The sequence below is a fragment of the Arvicanthis niloticus genome, chromosome 21, assembly GCF_011762505.2.
Source record: "Arvicanthis niloticus isolate mArvNil1 chromosome 21, mArvNil1.pat.X, whole genome shotgun sequence".
In the NCBI taxonomy this organism is placed as follows: domain Eukaryota; kingdom Metazoa; phylum Chordata; class Mammalia; order Rodentia; family Muridae; genus Arvicanthis; species Arvicanthis niloticus.
In genome coordinates, this window is record NC_047678.1 from 8,084,441 (window position 1) to 8,103,917 (window position 19,477).

Consider the following 19,477-nt stretch of genomic DNA (forward strand, 5'->3'; position numbering starts at 1 on the left):
TTAAGACCTTTGTTTATTCTATGGACTAGCTACAAATCAGAGAGTCACTGAGGGAGGCTTGTTAGTTAGGGTACCACAAAGCACAGAGCTGTAACAGTGGCATCATTATCTACCTGACATCTCACTGACTACGTTCATGCATAGTCCTCACCAAATCTGACTTTCTGTTTATTTTGTTGGTTATAAAAATAATTAAACAGCAGACTAGACATTTAATATAAATACGATCATCTTGGATTGTTTAAAAATTTATTTAAGACTTTAATCTCATTAGTAATGAAGAAAATGCAGACATCAAACCCAGACACTCTTGCTGATGCCAAGAAGCGCTTGCTGACAGGAGCCTGATACAGCTGTCTCCTGAGAGGCTCTGCCAGAGTCTGACCAATACAGATGTGGATGCTCGCAGGCAACCATCAGACTGAGCACAGGTCCCCAGGGGAGGAGTTAGGGGAAGGACGGAAGGAGCTGAAGGGGCCTTATCAATGGGAGGGGAGGTCCTTGATCCTGTGAAGGCTTGATGCCCCAGTGTAGAGGAATGCTAGGGCAGGGAGGCAGGAGTGGGTGTGTGGATGGGGGAACACCCTCATAGAAGCAGGGTAAGGGGGGGGTGGGATAGGAGTTTTCAGAGGGAATAACATTTGAAAGGGGATAACATTTGAAATGTAAATAAATAAAATATCCAATTAGGAAAAAAAAAAAGAAAATGTAGAACAAAATAATTTTTTTTAGCACCGAACAAAATATTTTTAGATGGTAAGTATATCGTGGTGTATGCTTATTAGAAATGGACAGGTTTACACACATATTGCTACCATAACTGAAAAAGATAGCTGAGAGATCTCATATCAAAATTCTTAAAATTATATGCATTGTTTAACATTATAAACCTACAGACCAATTTATCTTAAAGAAAATTTGTAAAATACTTGCCAAACTACAAAGATGATAATACCAATGTAAATGGCAAAAAAAAAAAAAAAAAAATTAAATCTCAAAGCTGAAGAAAGTTGTTATTTAGGCAACAGCACTTCACACATAATTGAAATTTTAAGTGGGTCAAATCAAAACCAGAAGTAATTAAAATGGTGTTTTCTTAAAGGTAATTTGTCCATTTATAATAATACCAGAAAGTAGGGTTTTTTTTATACTTCAATTGCTTGATATAAGACACAGAAAAAAGGTTAAAAAAAATAATTGATTAAAACATGCAATGATTATTTAAATGTTACTATGTATCTAGAAACATGAACATGCATTTTCTCTCACTTTTGTCAATTTCACCTTTCTACTTTGAGGTCTTACTGTCTCATATGGAACTGAGTCATTTAATGTCACACAGTGACCCTTTAGGTCTCAGCTGTTGGCAATCATTAATTCCAGAGCCCCTCGGCCAGTTGGCTTCACGTGGCAGGCACTCATTGGCCATGACCCACAGCCAACTGCCAGCTCTGTCAACCTTTCTTGAGCTTTCTGGGGTCACTTCCTTCTAACTGGATACAGGTAGAATTTCCCTTAATAGGAAACAGCACATCACCAGCTATGCTTCTTTGTTGGGGGACAGGGGACTTTCCGTTGCTCTAAAGTCCCAGGGTTAACAGGTATTTCTTTGTGCACACTGACAGTTCCGTTCCTTCCATTACTGCTGCTTCTTTGAAGGTGATCTGTCATTTTTCCCCCCTCGGTTGCTTTTATGATTTTTTTTCTTTGCCTTTCACTCTGCAGCATTACTTTGATGCACATAGACACAGATTTCTTTTTATTTATTTTACTTGGGCCTTGTCGAATTGGAATTCACTGTGCCTCTTGAATCTGTAGATTGTCCCTCATCATTTCTTAGAGCTCCCTGCGGCTCTCTGTTCAAACTCAGCCCAAGCAGTATCCTCTTCCTCTTCTCACAAAAAAAAGTGTATAAACACACAGTGGACCGCCTCATTCCACATTTCGGTCCGTATCCCACACACTACCTTTGCGTTTCAGTGTTCAGGGTGAAAGATTCTTCTCATCTTTCCTCTGCTTATAATTCCTGATTTAACTTGGATCTTTTAATCTTCTATTCTTCACAAATCTGTGCTTTGGATCATCTAGTATTTTTTCTTTCCAGACACTATAGTTTTCAATTCTAAATGTATCTATTTGTTCTCCCTGTGAAATTTGACATTCAAAATTATTTGAAGAATTTTTTAAAATTCTCTATTGCTCACTATAGTTATTTCAACAGATTAGCTTCCAAATCTATACACATATTCAGCATCTGAAGTCCTTGTTTTTCTTGAGTATAAATCACTCTTTCCTGCTATGAGGATCTAATAATTTCCCATGTAATACACTGGATCACCTGTGAACTTCTGTTTTTTCTTTGTTTATCCATCAATACAGTGGTCAGCTAACTGGCTTGAACTTACACAGTGAAACAGTGTATCTACAGTGTAGTCACTAACTCTGCTCAGTTCCTTAAAAACAACTTGTGTGTGTGTGTGTGTGTGTGTGTGTGTGTGTGTGTGTATGTGTGTGCGCGCGCGCACACAGCACCTATATGTCAAAGTCAGAGGACAATACACAAGTTTTCATTCTTTCCAACCACCATTTGTATTCAGGAGATTAAACCCAGACTGTCAGGCTTGGGTTGCCCACTGAGCCATCTTGCCAGCCCTCTGTTCAGTTTTACAATGTTCATTCCAACTTCCTGAAGAATATCCACTGCACCTGCTTCCTTTAGCTCCCCACTAATATTTGGGAAAAGGTTCTGCTTGCATACTGAAAGTCAGGAATATGTTTTACAAAATTTGCCTTCTGTGACATGCAAGTCTCCAAAGGAGAAAAACAACCAGTGCTCCCACCTTGCTATGATGCCTATGAACCAGAACCGACATGGCATGATAACCCTGAAGGTGTGGCACCTCAGCAGTTACCAAACGCTCTCTAGTTGGACTTAAGGCCCACTCAACATGAAGAAAACCATTTCTGGTATTGGAAACCATGACAACTACCCAGAGCTAGTGAAACCATGAGTATTAGAGGGGAACTTAACAACCACTACATATAAAACCAGCATAATCCCTAAATACATTTGAAATATTTATCCTTATATTCACAGATAAGTGTAGTTCTCACACATCATCCAGGAAACATCTCTTTAAAAGCCTTCATTTTTTAAAGATGTTACATGAAGGGCCATTTTCATGCTCAGGCAAGGAGGAAGAGAAGGGTAACATGTTCAGGAGTATCAGTGCATGCTTCCTTCTCTGCTTACTCAGACAAAGTAATTCCCAGTAAGATTACAATGATTGTAAATAAATAAAATAACCAATAAAAAAGATTACAATAATTGAAACAAATACACAAAAACCACTATCTGCTTTCCCTTAAATACATAGCTGAGCCAGGCAGTAGTGGCTGCCTTTAATCCCAGCACTTGGGAGGCAGAGGCAGACAGATTTCTGAGTTCTAGGCCAGCCTGGTCAACAGAGTGAGTTCCAGGATAGCCAGGACTACACAAAGAAACCCTGTCTCTAAAAACAAAAACGAAACAAAAACAACAACAAAAAAAAACCATAGCTGAGGTTAAATCTTCTAATCAATTATATTAAAAATGATGATTCGCCACCAACAAACGTATAGCATGTGGTTGCTCTTTAGACATTTTAAACTGTATCTTTAAGCATCATTTTAATTGCCAAAGTTTTCATTGTTATACTTTAAAGTAGTATAACAGAGAGTTTATGGAAAGTGTCATGCCACTGAGAAAAGACAAAGACACGAAACCGTGGATCAGTAAGGGCACTTCCATGCAAATGTAGCAACCTGATTTTGATCCCTGGAAACTGTGTACAAGTGAAACAAGTGAACCAGCTCCACAGCGCTATCCTCTGACCTCCACATTCCCTTGTGCATATGCACTTACAAATAATATTTTAAGTAAAAAAAAAAAACAAAAACAAAACAAAACAAACAAACAAAATAAGAGGGAGGCTAGAGAGATGGTCCAGTAGTTAAGAGGACCCAGGTTCAACTCCCAGCACCTACATCAGGGCTTGCAACCATTTGTGATTCCAGTTCCAGAATCAGATGCCTTCCTTTGATTCCTGCAGGCGCTAGGCATGCATGTCATGCACATGCATGTATGCAGGCAAAATGCTCATGCACATACAATAAAATTTAAAAGTCTTTATGAAAAATAAGACAGAACAAAGTATAAAACCCAGAATGTGTTTCCTAGTATTTCAACAAGCCCCCTCCCACTTCCAATGCCCAAGTAGGGCCCTGAGACAAGACAGCAATCAAGAAAAGCACCTTTTCCATCTCTGGGCACTAACTCTTTAGACTGGAGAACTGTGTTAAGAAAAAGGCTCCAACCTTTCCTTACGTTGGATCTAAGTATAAACTCTATAAGAGAACATGGAACAATGAAGACAACCCACAGCTTCTCAATGCTAACTAGCACTTGTAAAGGTTAGGACATACAAACATATTGGCACACTGGGTGAAACATTAGTTGGTTTCTATTCTTTAAACTGTCCATTATATCAAATACATTAATTATGTGCCTTTCCCACATACTGACTATAAAATCTGTTTGGCTTTTAAGTAAGAGGGCAGTCATTTCAGTCTTGTGTTACGAAATTCCTACCTGATGATACGGTCTCTCCCAACATTACCTTGCAACGCTTACAAATGACTTTGGTATTTGCTTTTGGTTCCTGTAGAAGACAAAAATGTCATTTAAATGTCATTCAACTTTTCTTTAAAGGAATATATAATTTTAACATAGTCCCCAGGGTATACATTGAACTTTACATTCTACTCTGCCCTCGAGTAAATACTAGGAATACATTTAGCTTATGTGCATAATTCACAGGCACAGAGATCATTTTTCTCCTGTCTAAAGACAGAATACTACATAAATTGACTTTTACAATCCTAGCCACTTCTTAACAATCCTAACATTGCCAAATAATCTGAATAAGTACTTCATACTTCTAAAGAACGGACAGATGGGTGGGTGACAAAGGCAACAGTGGATGGCTTACCCTAACTCAGAGTGTAGAGAATACATAAGGCTTAGAGTTTTAACTCGTACACTGACTCTGCGTCCAGTATAATTTATGTAAAAGCAACCTACGAACCATAGCCACCCATAATTCAGAAGTTAAAAATACCTAAGCTGCTCATGTAATTCTATTTATTCCATTTAAGATATGCACTGTAACTGTAGAGATTGGGTAGTGAGACAAGTTCCTGAGACATTCTCAAACTTCAATACTCTAACTTCAGTAGGATAGTTCTTAAGCACCAGCATTCTTCTAATCATTAGAGTGTACTCTTTGAGACCTACAGTAGTTCCTCATTAAAACTACATAGTGTTCTTTATGCACATACACATTACAATGTGGTAGATGTCATAAAAAAAAAGTGAGCTAAGGAACTGACATGGTGTTATATACCTAGAATCCCCAACATTTATGAAGCCTGGGCTACATAGCAAGTTCCAGATTACCTTGGGTAGCACAATAAAACCTTGACGAAAAATAAAATAAAAACTTCATTTAAAAATAGGGGGAGAGGCTAGAGAGATGGCTCAGTGGCTAAGAGCACTGCTTGTTCTTCTAGAGGATCTCAGTCTGATTCCGGCACCCACGTGGCAGTGTAAAGCCATCTGATCCCAGGGAATCCAATGTCTACTTCTGGCTTCCATGGATATAAATTCAATGGTCTTCTACCTCAGTGAATCTTCTATATGCCCTTTCCTGTGGAACATACTGAAATATTCCTTCAAAGGTAAAGGATAAGTTATTGTGCCTGAACCCTCCCACTACCAAGTAAGAAGCCTATCTGAATGCTGGAGACAGTACATTCCTGACTTGGGTGTGTTACTCCAGCCCATAGACTCAAAAGCTGTTAGCTTTGATTGGGGCCTAAAACAGGAGAGGGATTATTAACAACTCCAGGCCACTGTGCAGACTGCTCTACCATTTGGTCCTCCAGGAGATCCAATGGTACTTGAGGTGTCCATGGCAGATAGGGATGCTGTTTGGAGCCTTTGGCAACCCCTGTGGGTGAATCACAGAAGATGCCTTTGGGACCTAGGAGAAAGGTGCTTCCATCATCTACAGACAACTGTTCGCCCTTTGAAAGATAGCTCTTGGCCTGCTACTGGGCCTTGGTGGAAACAAAAGCTTTGACAGTGTGCCAACAAGTTACCGCGTGTCCTGAGCTGCCCATCATGAGCTGAGTATTGTCTGACCCACCAAGTCAGAAGTAGAATGCAGCAATCTGTTATCAATGGACATGGTGTACACGTGACTGCGCCCAAGCAGGCCATGAAGGCACAAACAAGTTACATGAAGAAGTTAAAAAACAAACAAACAAATACATGTCTTGGGGCTGGAAAGATGTCTCAGTGATTAAGAGAACTGGTTTCTAACCCAAAAGACCCAGATCCAATTCTCAGCCCCCACATGGTGGCTAACAACCATCCTCAACTCCTCTAGGCCCTACGAGGCCCTGCATGCACTGGCTAAACAGACATAGGCAAAACACCATACACATAAACTGAAAATGAAGAAAAATGATAATAGAAAAATATACATCTTACACCAGTTCAAGGTTAGTGGGAAGCAACTGTACAGGTCCTGTTAGGGTCTCTAGGACTCACTCCTTTACCCAGCTTTAAATCCACTGTTTGTAGAAACCCACAAATGCCCTCTGGCCGCTCTCCACAAGGGACTCCTGAAGTGAGTACTCAAAATCTATACATTTTCTCTAGCTTTAGAACTTACACAGCTTTTCTGATTCTTCTCTACAACTCCCAGTTAATGAAACTATCAAATATAATCTCTTTGAGCCTGCTCAAGCCAGCTCCGGCACTAAGATGGCTCCAGGTACAGTCCCCCAAGAAAAGCCCACAGGTCGTGCCATGTCTAGTTGTTAACAACCTTAAATCCAGCACACCACTGAGAGCAGGTGCAGAGCCTTGCCACATCAGATAACTGGACAAAGTCATTTCCATCAGAAGCAACAGAACCCTGCCCTGAACAGAGGGAAGTGCCAAACTGTTCATGCCCAGAAAGGAAAGCGCTTGCAAAGCCAGACAACTCACTCTTAAAGGCCAAGATCTCCAAAACCTCAGGCTAAGAGTCAAAATACCCATCCAGCCTCAAACTGGTATTAAAGCTATTTGTTTCTAAAGAATGTCATGTTGTATAAGTAGAATATAAATGAAGGGTTTCACTGCAATACCGAAGTAGGAAAGGATTTTATTTAACTCAGACCAGAAAATGGGATTGTGTGTGAGTGAGTCTCTCTCTCTCTCTCTCTCTCTCTCTCTCTCTCTCTCTCTCTCTCTCTGTGTGTGTGTGTGTGTGTGTGTGTGTGTGTGTGTATGCACCCATGGAGGCCAAAAAGAGGGTGCTGAATTCCCTGGAGGAGTTACAGACACTTGTAAGCTGCCTGGCAAGGACCTAAACTTGGGTCATCTATAAAAAGCATTCTTAACTGCTGAGTCATTTCTCTGGCCACTGTTTTATCTTTCAATAAGATAGGTAAAGTATTCTTCTGTTTGTTTATTTAAAAAAAAAAAAAAAGATTGTAACCTTTTAAGAAATGAACAATCAGAGTTTATCAATAAAAAGTAAATCATCCCAATCAGATATGATTCAAATAAACCTACTAAGAATACTTTGAAGACAATTAATATGACTTGCATATGGCCTGATTTTATTAGGCTTGACAATGCTAGTTGTAATATTTTTAAATCGCCATTTTTAGACCAACACATATACTAAAACATACAGGGAAAAACGATCCAATACTATAATTTGCTTTAATCACTTGAGCAAGAAAAGGGTGGCAAATAAAATGTGTATGTGATTAAGATGATCAGTGTATTATGTAGATATTATGGATTTCACAAAAGAAATTCCTTAAACCCCCAAATTATTAAATCAGTGCCCCTCCACAAAAAAATGTAAAAGACAACATCAGTCCTGGCCACACTTTCCAATAGTAATCACTTCAAATTCAAATTTGCTTCTTTTAAAAAAATAAAATGAAGTGTGACTGTGCTGTCTAAGTCTTTGTTGTTTTTACAAGATGAGGTTTTATTATGTTCCTCAGGCTAGCTTTGAACTCCTTAACGTAGACATCCTCCTATCTGGGTCTCTTTCCAGTACAGCTAGGACCAGAGGCATAATAACTCCCATGCCTAGTTTATGTCTCCTAAATTTTGATTCATATTATGACTTTTATGGAAGATTGAGGCCCACCTTTATTATCTTATTATAAGATGTAAAATATTCAATATGTTGGGATGCCCAGAAAATAATATCAGAAATGACAAGTGAATCACCACACTGGCTTCAGCAGAGGACTTTTGAAACTAGAAAACACATACTGCTGCGCTAATGAGCCACAAATCCAATACTATTAATACAGGAGGGAGAGGGACAGGAGCACGTGAGGCTCCATGTGTGTGCTGCTCTCCAAGTCCAGCCTTTTTAATTAAAATACTCCAGCATGTTGATTCTGTTTAGAGACAGGCTCCACTTTGCAAGGCATTTTTCTCTAGCTAAGCTTCAAGAAAATAATAAAATAAAGTTGTGTAATGAAACCGCCTAACGCTGTGGGAATGCTACGGAGCAAACCTCAAAGAAAGACATTGTTGAAAACTAATTAAATCAATATATCTGAGAGATGGCAGTGCTGCTCCGAGAGCTGGATTAGCATCCTATCCAGGATTTTATTTTCTTTTGTGTTGTTTCAATTTCTAAGGACCCTTGATATTGTCTCGCATTCATACACATACACACACACATAGACAAAAAAAAAAAAATGTTTCCCAGGAGATACCATTAGAATGTTGTGTCACCATGTGACATTTCCAAACCCGGCTGGATGGCTAGACCGGGTGATGTGAGGAATAGGTTTTCAATAGCACGGAGCAGCCTTGCTCCCACCGGAGCCTTGAGAGCAGTGTTTAAGCAGTGGCTCCAAATTTATGTTACTATTTTGGTCACAGGCACTCTTTCAACTGCGACAATATGCAATTAAAGTGAAACTTCTATCCAGACCAACTTGAAAACAATCTTGTCAACAGCACCTTGTCGTGACAGCCACTTCCCACAGTCCCCTAACAGTGAAAACTGCAATGTCTAGATGTAAGAACCCTCCTTTAATATACCAAGTATAGGACTGCGTTTATGAGGACAAAAAAATTCTTTTAAAGGGTCTAATATAAGTGACAAGTGAAGAGTAGAGGATATACTTTGTCACAGTTTATCCAAAAAGAGAAACTCTGTTTCTCTTCCTAAGTCTTTCCCTGTTGTTTTTCCACTCATGCCTTCAAATACTTTGTAAGTAGGTGGCTTAGTTATAAAAAATGAAAACATATGGACACAAATTATTTAAATTTAGATGAAAAGATACATTTAAGCCTAGGGCATTAATCTATATTAATTTCTAATCATTCATCTGTTAAAAAGACAGTACTTTACTGTGAGCCAGACAAACGGATTTCTTTCTGTAGCAAGGTGAGACACTAAGAACCTGTAATGGACAGCAGTCTGGGTATATGACCGCTTCCCCTCATCTTTCTCACAATGTTCTTTTAAGCTAGCTTATGGTCTCCAGCTGTCCAGCTGCCACATGCTGCAGCTTTTATTAAAAGTAAATTAACTGAGTTCTAACTAGAATTGAAAATGCAATGCCTCTGTTCCTGCCAGTAAAGACCACTATTAAAACAAAGGCTGTCCAGCAATGATTTTCTTGATGTTTTAAATTATATCTCTATTGACTAGCCATCTGGGCAAGAACTCCTTACACGGGCCATACCAATGCCTGTTGATAGCCTCTTAAAGAGGAGGAAACCACTTACTTTTGGGGTGAGGGGACGCTGCCTTCTCCTTAAAACAAACGGCGTAAGGAGGGCATGTAACCCCGACCTGCTCAGTCCCGGTACAGCCACAGTTTAGCTTATCCTCACTCACCTGCTCCTCTTCCTTTTTTTCTGATGATATCTGCTTTTCCAACATCAATAAAAAGTCTAGACCTTGGGCAAACACAGTAAGATACCTGGGTCCAATTGCAAAATGGATATCCTGAGCTAATATTTCTGCACCTTTACAAAGACTTTTGAGATTAAAATGCACAGATTATAATGCCCAGAAAGCAGGGCATTTGGTATAGGAGATGATAACACTCCCAAATCCATGCAGGAATGTTCTTCCAGACCCTACTGGCTGCTTGGGTTTAAAGCTCGTCCTTTATCCAAAGACTTAGAGACGGGAAGCAATTAAAAATAATGAATTTGGGCTTTTTAAGAACAAGCTCTTCAACAAACCCTGAATTAAAAGCAGGGAAATTGGTATCTAAATCAACCTCTTAAGTCTGCATGTATTTTGAAAAGATTTTTTTTTTTTTTTTACCAATTTAAGACTTCATTACAACTCTTACCTGCTCCACATCACTTCTCAAATTCACTAAGAAAAATGAGTCCCCAAGAAAACAGTCATTTTCTCGTGGATGAAGAGGCTTATTAGCAAAGGGGTCGGGATGACAGCACCACTCTTCAACCAGAGCGTTCCAGTTCTCACTCGGCAGTGGGAGCACCCTGAGGAGCTTCCTAGTGGAAAGAAGAAAACAGCATCTTTTTTTTTTTCACTATACAAAAGGCAACGTTTTCTTAATTAAATCAGCATGAAAGATGAAAGAAGCTCATTAGCCACATGCTTGCAGTGTCAATTTCCCTCCAATTATGAAAGTAATATATGCTCGGGATAGACAATGTTCTACAAAATGTAAACAGGCAGAAAGAAGGCAGAAGCCTCCGTTTGCTCCCTGCTCATAAATCGGTCACTCTAATGTGACAGAGACTTAGTAACCATCCTTCCCATGAACACTGCATGTACACATGAAGAGCCTATACCCCGAGACACTGCATGCAGGTATGGCTGCTTGGTACCCTGACAAGACATAGTCTGATACTCCAGGCATGCCTTGGAGACATGTCCCCCGAGAAGACACACACAGACACTGCATGTACACATGGCAGGCCTATGCCCTGAAAGGACACACATAGATATTGCATGCACAAATGCAGGCCTGTGCCCTGAGAAGATGCCCACAGATACTGCATACATTTGATGACTTGGTAACAAAGGTTATCAGCTGGTAATGGTAACCTTGATATTTTGCTTAAGGTCACACCTACTGTTTCTCTCACTCATAAAATACAAATAAATTAGTATGTATTTAGAAGACCAGAGTTAAAATATTTAATATATGAGTGTGTCATTTCCATTAGCCTGATTTTTTTTTACTCTTTCCCCCCTCCCGCCATATTAGCCATTTTTCTTCCAGTCATCTATGAGTATCAAAAATGTCAATGACAGATTGGAAGAGTTAGGCCATTTAATTTGTAACTCTACAGAACAGAACTGGGACTAGGAATCCTAACTCAAATGGGGCACCCCTGGCATCATTCTGACCGCAGAGCCTCGGAGGGTACTACAGGTCATTCTATCAACATACATTCTGAGAGCTTGCTGTGAGACAGGTAATATGCTGGCCTGGTAGCTGACACCCAAGCACATACATACAGTCTCTTCCTTTTGAAGGTACTCTAGTAGGAAGTATAGATGACACTCAGCAAGCGAAGGCATGTGTAAGAAAACTCATAATAGAGTGATGAGGGGGAGGGAGACAGGGTAGATCCCATTGAAAATGAGGAGAAAGCATCAGCTCCCTTCTCAACCATACATTCCCATGGAAACACAGAATCTACACCTGAGTTTTACGGGATTCAGAGTACTCCCAATCCAGTCCATGAATACAGGGTAGGTAGACAGAGAGGACTAAAGACATACTCCCGTTTATCAACTCTAGAGAACAGGTAACATCTGAACTGGCCTCTGAAGGAGTAAAACTGGAGTCCCCCAGGCGATGAAAGGAATTTAGGGCACTAGAAGAAACAACATAAAGGAAGGCACTATGTCTCTTTATCTTTGTGCTGAATTCCTACTGTTTGACACACTTCTTAAGTATTTCCTGAAGTAGTAAATTTTAGTAAGTCTGACATGTGAGGCTCCTGGCTGGATCTGCTGCATCCTGGGGTACAAAGATTAACAAGCCTTTTCCCTCGCTGCCAGAGTACCTGACCTTTGGAATAACCACCTAGCTTCGTTACCCTGGAAACCAGGTATGATCCTAGGCATCACATGTATTGCTAGGCAACACTGCTTACAGTAAAAAAGATCCACGATTTAAATTGCATCTTAGTAGGAAGATTTATGAATGAGCTGCACACATCTGGTAAGGATGCATGCTTTGAACTTCCCTGAATGCTATCACCCTGGTAAAACCTTAAAAGGCACAATTAAGGATTTTGATGAGACATTGTCTGATTAGGGTAGGAGACACTTCTCAGCCAAAGCAGCAACTGTGCCTACCTGAAGCAGATCTTGTGCTCTGTACCTGGAACAATATCACATGGGGAGACAAGGGTCCCCCAGTGAGAATGTGAACCATCACTGATGTGGACTGCAGCAGAGCCTGCGCAAGAGAGGAATTCTTGATGCTGTCCGGCCAGCAAGGCATGTATCCTATAGTAATCTGTGAGTGTGCACGTGTAGAAGCACTGAAGAAGACCCTCGATAGCATTGCATGCACCTTACCATATTTAATGCTCAAGACACTTTGTGAGATAAAGAGAACAATGCTCCTGTCACAGAGGAGGGAAATGGGGCTTCAGAGTATGAGATAATCTTCACAAGTCCAACAGAATTAGAAGCGAAGACTGAAGCAAGGGTCTTCACCCAGGTCTCTCTGGCTCTAAAACCACTCTTTCCCTTGGAATAAATTCACCTCCCTGGCAACACAAGGCAGTAGTAAAAGCTGAACAGCTGAATAAACACCTTCTGTGGGGAGTTACTTGCTTGGAAAGGATAGGACTTGGTCCTAATGACAGGTAGGAGCATCCCAGTGTTTTAAGAAGAGAAGGGAGAGCAGGAATGAGGCTGTACACAGGTTCCTGTATCTTCTCCATTAAGATTCTCGGTCTCCTAACATTGTGCCTCCAGGGTCCAAACAGAACCTCAATGCAATGCAAAAAGACAGAATGTCAAAGAACCATGCATGATCGGAGAAATGAAAGTACACAAAGACCAGGGAGAGTTGATACACAGTAACACAAACCAGAAGATCTCAAAGTTAACTTAACCCCACATGGCAACAAATAATGACGGTGTATCCTTTAACCATGTACAGAAGACATCAGAAAAAAGTATGTAATTCACAACTCTGTTGAAAAATAAAAGGGTTTTACAGTAGAAAAAAGTTTTTCTGATGTTTTAGGGGGAGGAATGAAACCTTCCAAAACAAAAGATGTGTTTCAATCACAGCTCTACTGAAAATAAATCTACTGAGAAAAAGAAAAACACTGAAGCATGTATCTTGCTATCATCTCCTTCCCAAGAAGTGTTCGAAATAAAACACATCTTTATTGTTTTTATTTATTTATTTATTTAAAGTAACAGCAAAAATCTGCTGGAAAGAAAATAAGAAAAGTAGTAACTTAGGTTTTCTCCTAGACCTAAAATTCTGTGAGAAGCAATACACATTTACAATAAATTAAAGTTTGCTACTTATTTTTGATGTACTTGAAGCATAAATTTTTAGAAAAATAATGACATGTGATATATAACTTTAATAAAAGCAACTGGTGAAGTTTTGACACTTAGACATGTGTGGAAGAAAATCTCCCTTAACCTTGAAGTCAGTTTCCCATCAGTGGCAATACCACAGTGCTTCTTACAGACTGGATTATAACAACTGAGTATTAAAGAGCTCAAGAAAAATATCAAATGTTAGAGCTTAAAACATGGCTACCAGAATTTAAGTAAACTTAGGTAACATTATCTATCAGGCAGGCCACCAGCTTTATAAAACTAGCTTTATATTCTACTCTTTGTCTGTATATACCACGATTAATCTGTAATACATAATCATATCCCTAAGTTTATGTAATATTGCTAATAGGCCAGTTTATAAAACATGCTGTTTTAGGGGAGGGGAACAGGATGACGGGGATTGAGCAGGGGTTACAGATGCAAAGCATGTGCTCCACAATGTATCTACAATTGACTCTATTTTTTAAATCTATTTGTTCCTGTTATAAACAAGTGATTTTATGCACAAGACTATTTTCAGCTACAATTAGAGCTGATCTGCCAAGTGACTCCCGCAAGCATTGGACACTGTGACATCTGTTTCCACAAAGCTCATCCCGCTGTTCTCCCAGAGTTCTGTGTGCTCCATGAGCTTGGGGTTGACACCGAGCATCAGCAGCGTGGGTGACAGGAGGGCCTGGTCCATGGACCTCAGGACAATGCCATAGACAGTGTGGGTGGAAAAATCTGTTAGCTACTGATGTCATTCTAGTCCAACACGAATCTATTTCTAGGAGGTATAACGAAATCCAAACACAATGACCTCTGGCTGTTTGCTAGACTATTTACAAAAGAAGAAAAATGTATCAGTTGTTGCCTGATAGGATGAACTCTTTGGTCTCAACAAGAATATAATTTTAAAAAATGCACATATCCAGACAAATTTTGTAGGAAAATTTGGACTAAAGGAATTATAAATTGAGAAACTATCTTGTTTAAAAAAAAAAAAGTGTTGTTAATTATTAGGCAACTAAAACAAACTGGCTGAGAACACAAGGCCCTGAATAATGAGCCTGGCCACCATCATTCACAGAGGTCAGGTACCCTGGTGCTGAGAATTACGCCATTAACGAGTCTTTCCAACTCAATGTCTTCATACCTTAGTTCTGTACTTTCCTTGAAAAAAGAATCTTCCTGATTCAAAAGGAAGGAGTAGAGCATGTGTTAGCCTTGAACTAGGATACTTATGAATCACATGGGCCCAAAGCACAAGCTCTTGAATTTCATTGATCAGGGGTTTCATGCTAATGGAATTCTCAAACGTTTCTTTAACCCAACCAACTTCATTTTACAGATAAGAGAAATAATGCCACCAAAACGAAAGTAACTTGTTACCAGAAGAAGGCCTAAGCTTGAGAGATGGCTCAAAGGCTCAGAGCATACCTCTGTCACAGAGGACATGAGCCCAGCTCCGAGCACCCATGCCATACAGCCACCTGTAACACCAACTCCAGGGGATCTGACAGCCTCTTCTGGTCTCCAGAGGCAACTGCACTCACACCTGTATATACCCTCACATAGATACACACACATGCACATTATAAAAATAATAAAAGAAAAGTTTACAAAAAAAGCAGTCAATCATCCTATATACCTTCCTGAGAAAGCTGTATACAATTCGTTGATATTGATGAGAACACACATGAGGTTACTTGAAACACTGTTCAACTTGTTTTCTTTTCAAGAAGCACCAAAGTGGTCCTTACCAACCACCTATGTAGGTTAGATACATAGGTGTGCTGTGCAAGGGTGGAGAGGAGACCTGCATTCCTCATCTTCCTCTGACTGCTACAGACATGTGAGCCACTGTCCTCAACCCCAAAGAGACATTACACTAAATAACTGACTAGTTTGCTAATAAAAGAATAAAAGACCATCTAGTTTACTAATAATCTGGAAAGGGGAGAAGAAATCAATAAAACCAATTAAACAGCTTGTTGAGAATTGACTCTGTTACATATGTTGTTTGGAAAATATGAATTATTAAAATGCTTTGGAAAAAAAAAAAAAAAAACCTAAGATGGTACAATCGGGTTTTCTGTCCTCTGAGTGAGAAAGTCGACGTTCACACCCATGTTCCATTCTCAGGTGGGGAGGAATGCCACACCTCCTGACAGTCAAGTCTTTCACACCCTCCCCATTCTCAATTGTAGACACAGCTTGTCCCAGTCCTGGATAAGAGAGGCAGGCACTATAGTGAGGCCCTTTCCCTGCAGCATCCTTTCCCAACAAAGCACAAATACCAGGCAATAGTAAAACAGCATTTTCCTTCTGTCATAGCGCCAACCAAGAATGTAACTGTTCCTGCCATCATTTCCAAATCATCGCATGTAGCACAGGATGGGACATTTCCAAAACTTCATCTGAGAACTAAACCAGAGCCTGGAACAGGCTAAAAGAAGGCCAGAATACACAGAGATCTCTTAGCTCTTTCAGAAGCAGGTCTGCCTCTGGTGCAGATCCAGAGCAACTTCCTTTCTGTAGATTTAAGACCCCTTTATCTCTTACTCACGCCAGCCACTCAAAAGAAGCTCTGTGTGTAACCTCCTTAAAGCTTGAGGGTGTGTTTGTGCCACCCCATCTACTTGGAACCCTGCCGAGATCAGGAGGCAAGCAAGAAAGGCTGGTGGGAAGCCAAAGTAAACACACCTAGCTTTTCTCCATCCAACCCAGCAACATTCACTAAGGATGTACTTTTTCTCTAGGCACCATGATGATGCTGGGGGGTGCTGGTAAGAATGATGATTACTGCAATAGCTACTAGCAAATGGTGAATGCTTACCCTGTACCAGGCACAGCTAGAAGCACTTGAATCATCAGACCCTATCAACAGCACTATGAGGTAAGTCCTATTGCTAGCCACATTTTCTCAATAAGGACATTGTGGAAGGCAATGATTACATAACTTCTCCAAGACCACTGGGTTACTGAACAGTGGATGGAACTCAGTCTTGCCACTGCTGACGACTTTCTATACTTTACAATCAAAAGAGCAGCAATGAAGGGCATGGAAGTCACTGTGGCTATTCCTATTCCTCAAGCCCAGTGTGTGCAGACAGGCAAAGCAACCTCAGGAAAGTAACCTAATGCAATCCAGGAGAGAGACAAGGCTGGCTATGTCATGAGTCACAAGACAAGAGAATGTTCTGTCAGCTGAGTTAGCCGGTGGTAACTAACCAGGGAGGAAGAGAGGGTGGAGTAGCCTTCAGGAAAGGGAGTTGCATTCAGAAAGGGAGTAACATTCAGGTTGGGGATATCCTGTAAAGATAGGATTGAGAAAAGTCGGCAAAGCTATGGAACACACGCTCATGACCAGGCCCATGTGATACCTGTGAGCTTAGCAAAGAGGCTAAAGGAATGCTGAAATGGAAGCGAGTACTGGGGAGCTGCCGTCGTGGAAGCGAGTGCCAGGGAGCTGCCATGGTACGAAAGGATTCCAGCACTCCATCCAGAAAGAAGCACTGTGCTCTAAAAGACCCACTTGGTGGTGGGGGAGTGCATCTGCACAGGGCAGAACCAGAAGAAGGCTAAGCAGGCAGAAGGCTGCTGACTAAGTGTCATTAGGCGAGGAGACAGTAGGCAGAGGAAGGTGACTTCAGCTCTGAAGGCAATGAGTGGCCACAATGACTGATGACTCTGTATGGGGAGCAGAAGACATCTACCAGGCAAAGGTTTGGTATTATAGTGCCAAGGACATTGAAGGAGGAGCAGGCTTCAGAAAGGAAGCATCACTTGCTTGTCCCAGGAACCTAACTTAGAAAAGCCATTAAAGAACACTACATTCTTCCCTTAAATACTGCTAACAGTAACAATGTTTTCATTCGTCTTCCACATGAGCCACTAGAAGCTGAAAATTCAGAGGAAGCATTTATGCCCAAGAAACTGGAAAACTGACTTGAGGAAGAGAAAAGAAGAAGAGGAGGAAGAGGAGGAGGAGGAAGAGGAGGAAGAAGAAGCAGCAGCAGCAGCCGCCGCCGCCGCCAACTTGGGAATGCTAAGGAAACAGCCAAGAGCCCTTCCCTTCTCCAGGGTAATTACTGCACATCACCAGTGCCGGTTACAAGATTAGCCTAAGCACTGAGAAAAGGTTAATGCGTGCTCTGTATGCTCCATCTTAATAAGCAGGGAACTAGGAAATGGGTTTTAGAAAAGCCCTGATTGAACTAGCTCAGATAAAAAGTCCTGCTGCACAGCTTCTACAGGTAGAAAGCTCACTTACTGCAGAAACCCTCACACACCATCAGAACCAAAGGGATGCAGGAGAGATCAACTCCTGGGCTCTCTGCTCGGTGATGGGTACCGGCTCCTCCACCAGAACCAGCTTCCTCCCTCAGACTAGGCTCCCATTCCACTCCAGCATCAGGGTGAGAGTCAGGGTTCACTTTGTTCCAAGCGACACTAAGTTGGCTCTTACTTTAAGGCCCTCCTTAAGTGCAGTTCCCTTGGTAATTACTCCCAGAAACCACCATCAGGCAGTTTAATCAGGGATGAACCAATTCCTTACCTGTCCTTTATCACGACTTCACCACAGGACTGGCAATAAAAGGTGCAACATTCTTGGGCTTGCAAGCTTTGATTAAACACGGAAATCAGTTCTGAAGGAAATCAAGACAACAGCAACTCTTAGAGATATGGAACAAAAAAAAATCATATTTAAAGCGTTTGCTAGCACAAGAAGTCACCAACAATACACACTGTTTATGATTTACTCCAAAGCATAGGCTTAATTAGAACTATCCCATGAGTCAGCCAGAAGCAAACAGTGCCAAGTGTTTCCAAAAACAACAGATTTTGCTTAGAATTCCTGAGCCAGGAGCTGCCCAAGATTACCATGTAGCATACTAGCGAGTTCCTGCTCTCATTCTATAAGTACAATAAATTCTATATTAACAACGCATAGAGGTGGACTGCTAAAGTTTAAGTTCAATCTGGCTTTCTCATTCTTATGTTTACCGCTTTATGCCCACCCCTGCACATTAAACTGTACAAGCAAGCAAAATGGATGGCTAGACGGGTCTCTGTGGAGCAGATCCAAGGAACACAAGGCTCTTAAGAGTTTCCTCACCCAAGAGCAAAACTCGGTGTCTGATGGAGCTATGGGAGATGGGCGTGAGACAGAGGGGGGAGACGCTGAGAGCCATGGGAAAATGTGGATTTCCCACACAGCTGCATTGGATAGCTGTTCCCCTCATTTCTGATGTCCCATATGTGAGTGAAGGAAAGTTTTATGTAAAAAAACAAAACACTGTATAATTAGTCTATAAAAAACCTAATTGAAGAAATGAAGTTCCAGCTATTAGAAGCAGGCAATAGGTATTGTTTTGTACGTACTTTAAGATGCTTTTTCAGATGCCGGAAAGTTTAAGTCCTGGCAATTAAAAAACTCTGCAGTTAATCTCTAAGAGTCTACCCAAATCCCTGCTGCACCAAGGTTAAATAAACAGTATTATTCTCTAATACTGAGCATCTATAAAGGACCTAGGTGAGCCCTCCAATGTGCTATTCAGAACGAGTCAGTTTTCAATGGAACACTGCCCTCTGCTGGCCACTGGGTAAGGTGCGCAATCCTGGATGAACACTGCTGCTGTGGAGGCTGTATCCCCAGGTCAAATCACGCATCCAAAAGGTCACCACTTGACCTACATTAACCTCATAACAGTGTGCCAGGGTGATTGCTCCTGAAAAGTGTGGTCTTACAGCTGAAAAGGCAACTCTTGAAAACCCTGAGACACAACTGGATGCTAAAAATTTCAAAT

The 19,477-nt window shown here is 40.8% G+C and overlaps 1 protein-coding gene across 2 annotated transcripts in view; it reads right to left on the minus strand.

Moving 5' to 3' along the window:
• Positions 1-19,477, minus strand: part of Ube3d (ubiquitin protein ligase E3D) — a 135,822-nt gene that overhangs the window by 107,131 nt on the left and 9,214 nt on the right. For both annotated transcript variants that reach the window (XM_076917261.1, XM_034484093.2), the window contains exons 3-5: positions 18,226-18,316; positions 10,450-10,618; positions 4,631-4,700 (exon numbers count right to left, since the gene is read on the minus strand). In XM_076917261.1, the coding sequence (XP_076773376.1) occupies positions 4,631-4,700; positions 10,450-10,618; positions 18,226-18,316 (330 nt within the window). The remainder of the gene's footprint in view (positions 1-4,630; positions 4,701-10,449; positions 10,619-18,225; positions 18,317-19,477) is intronic.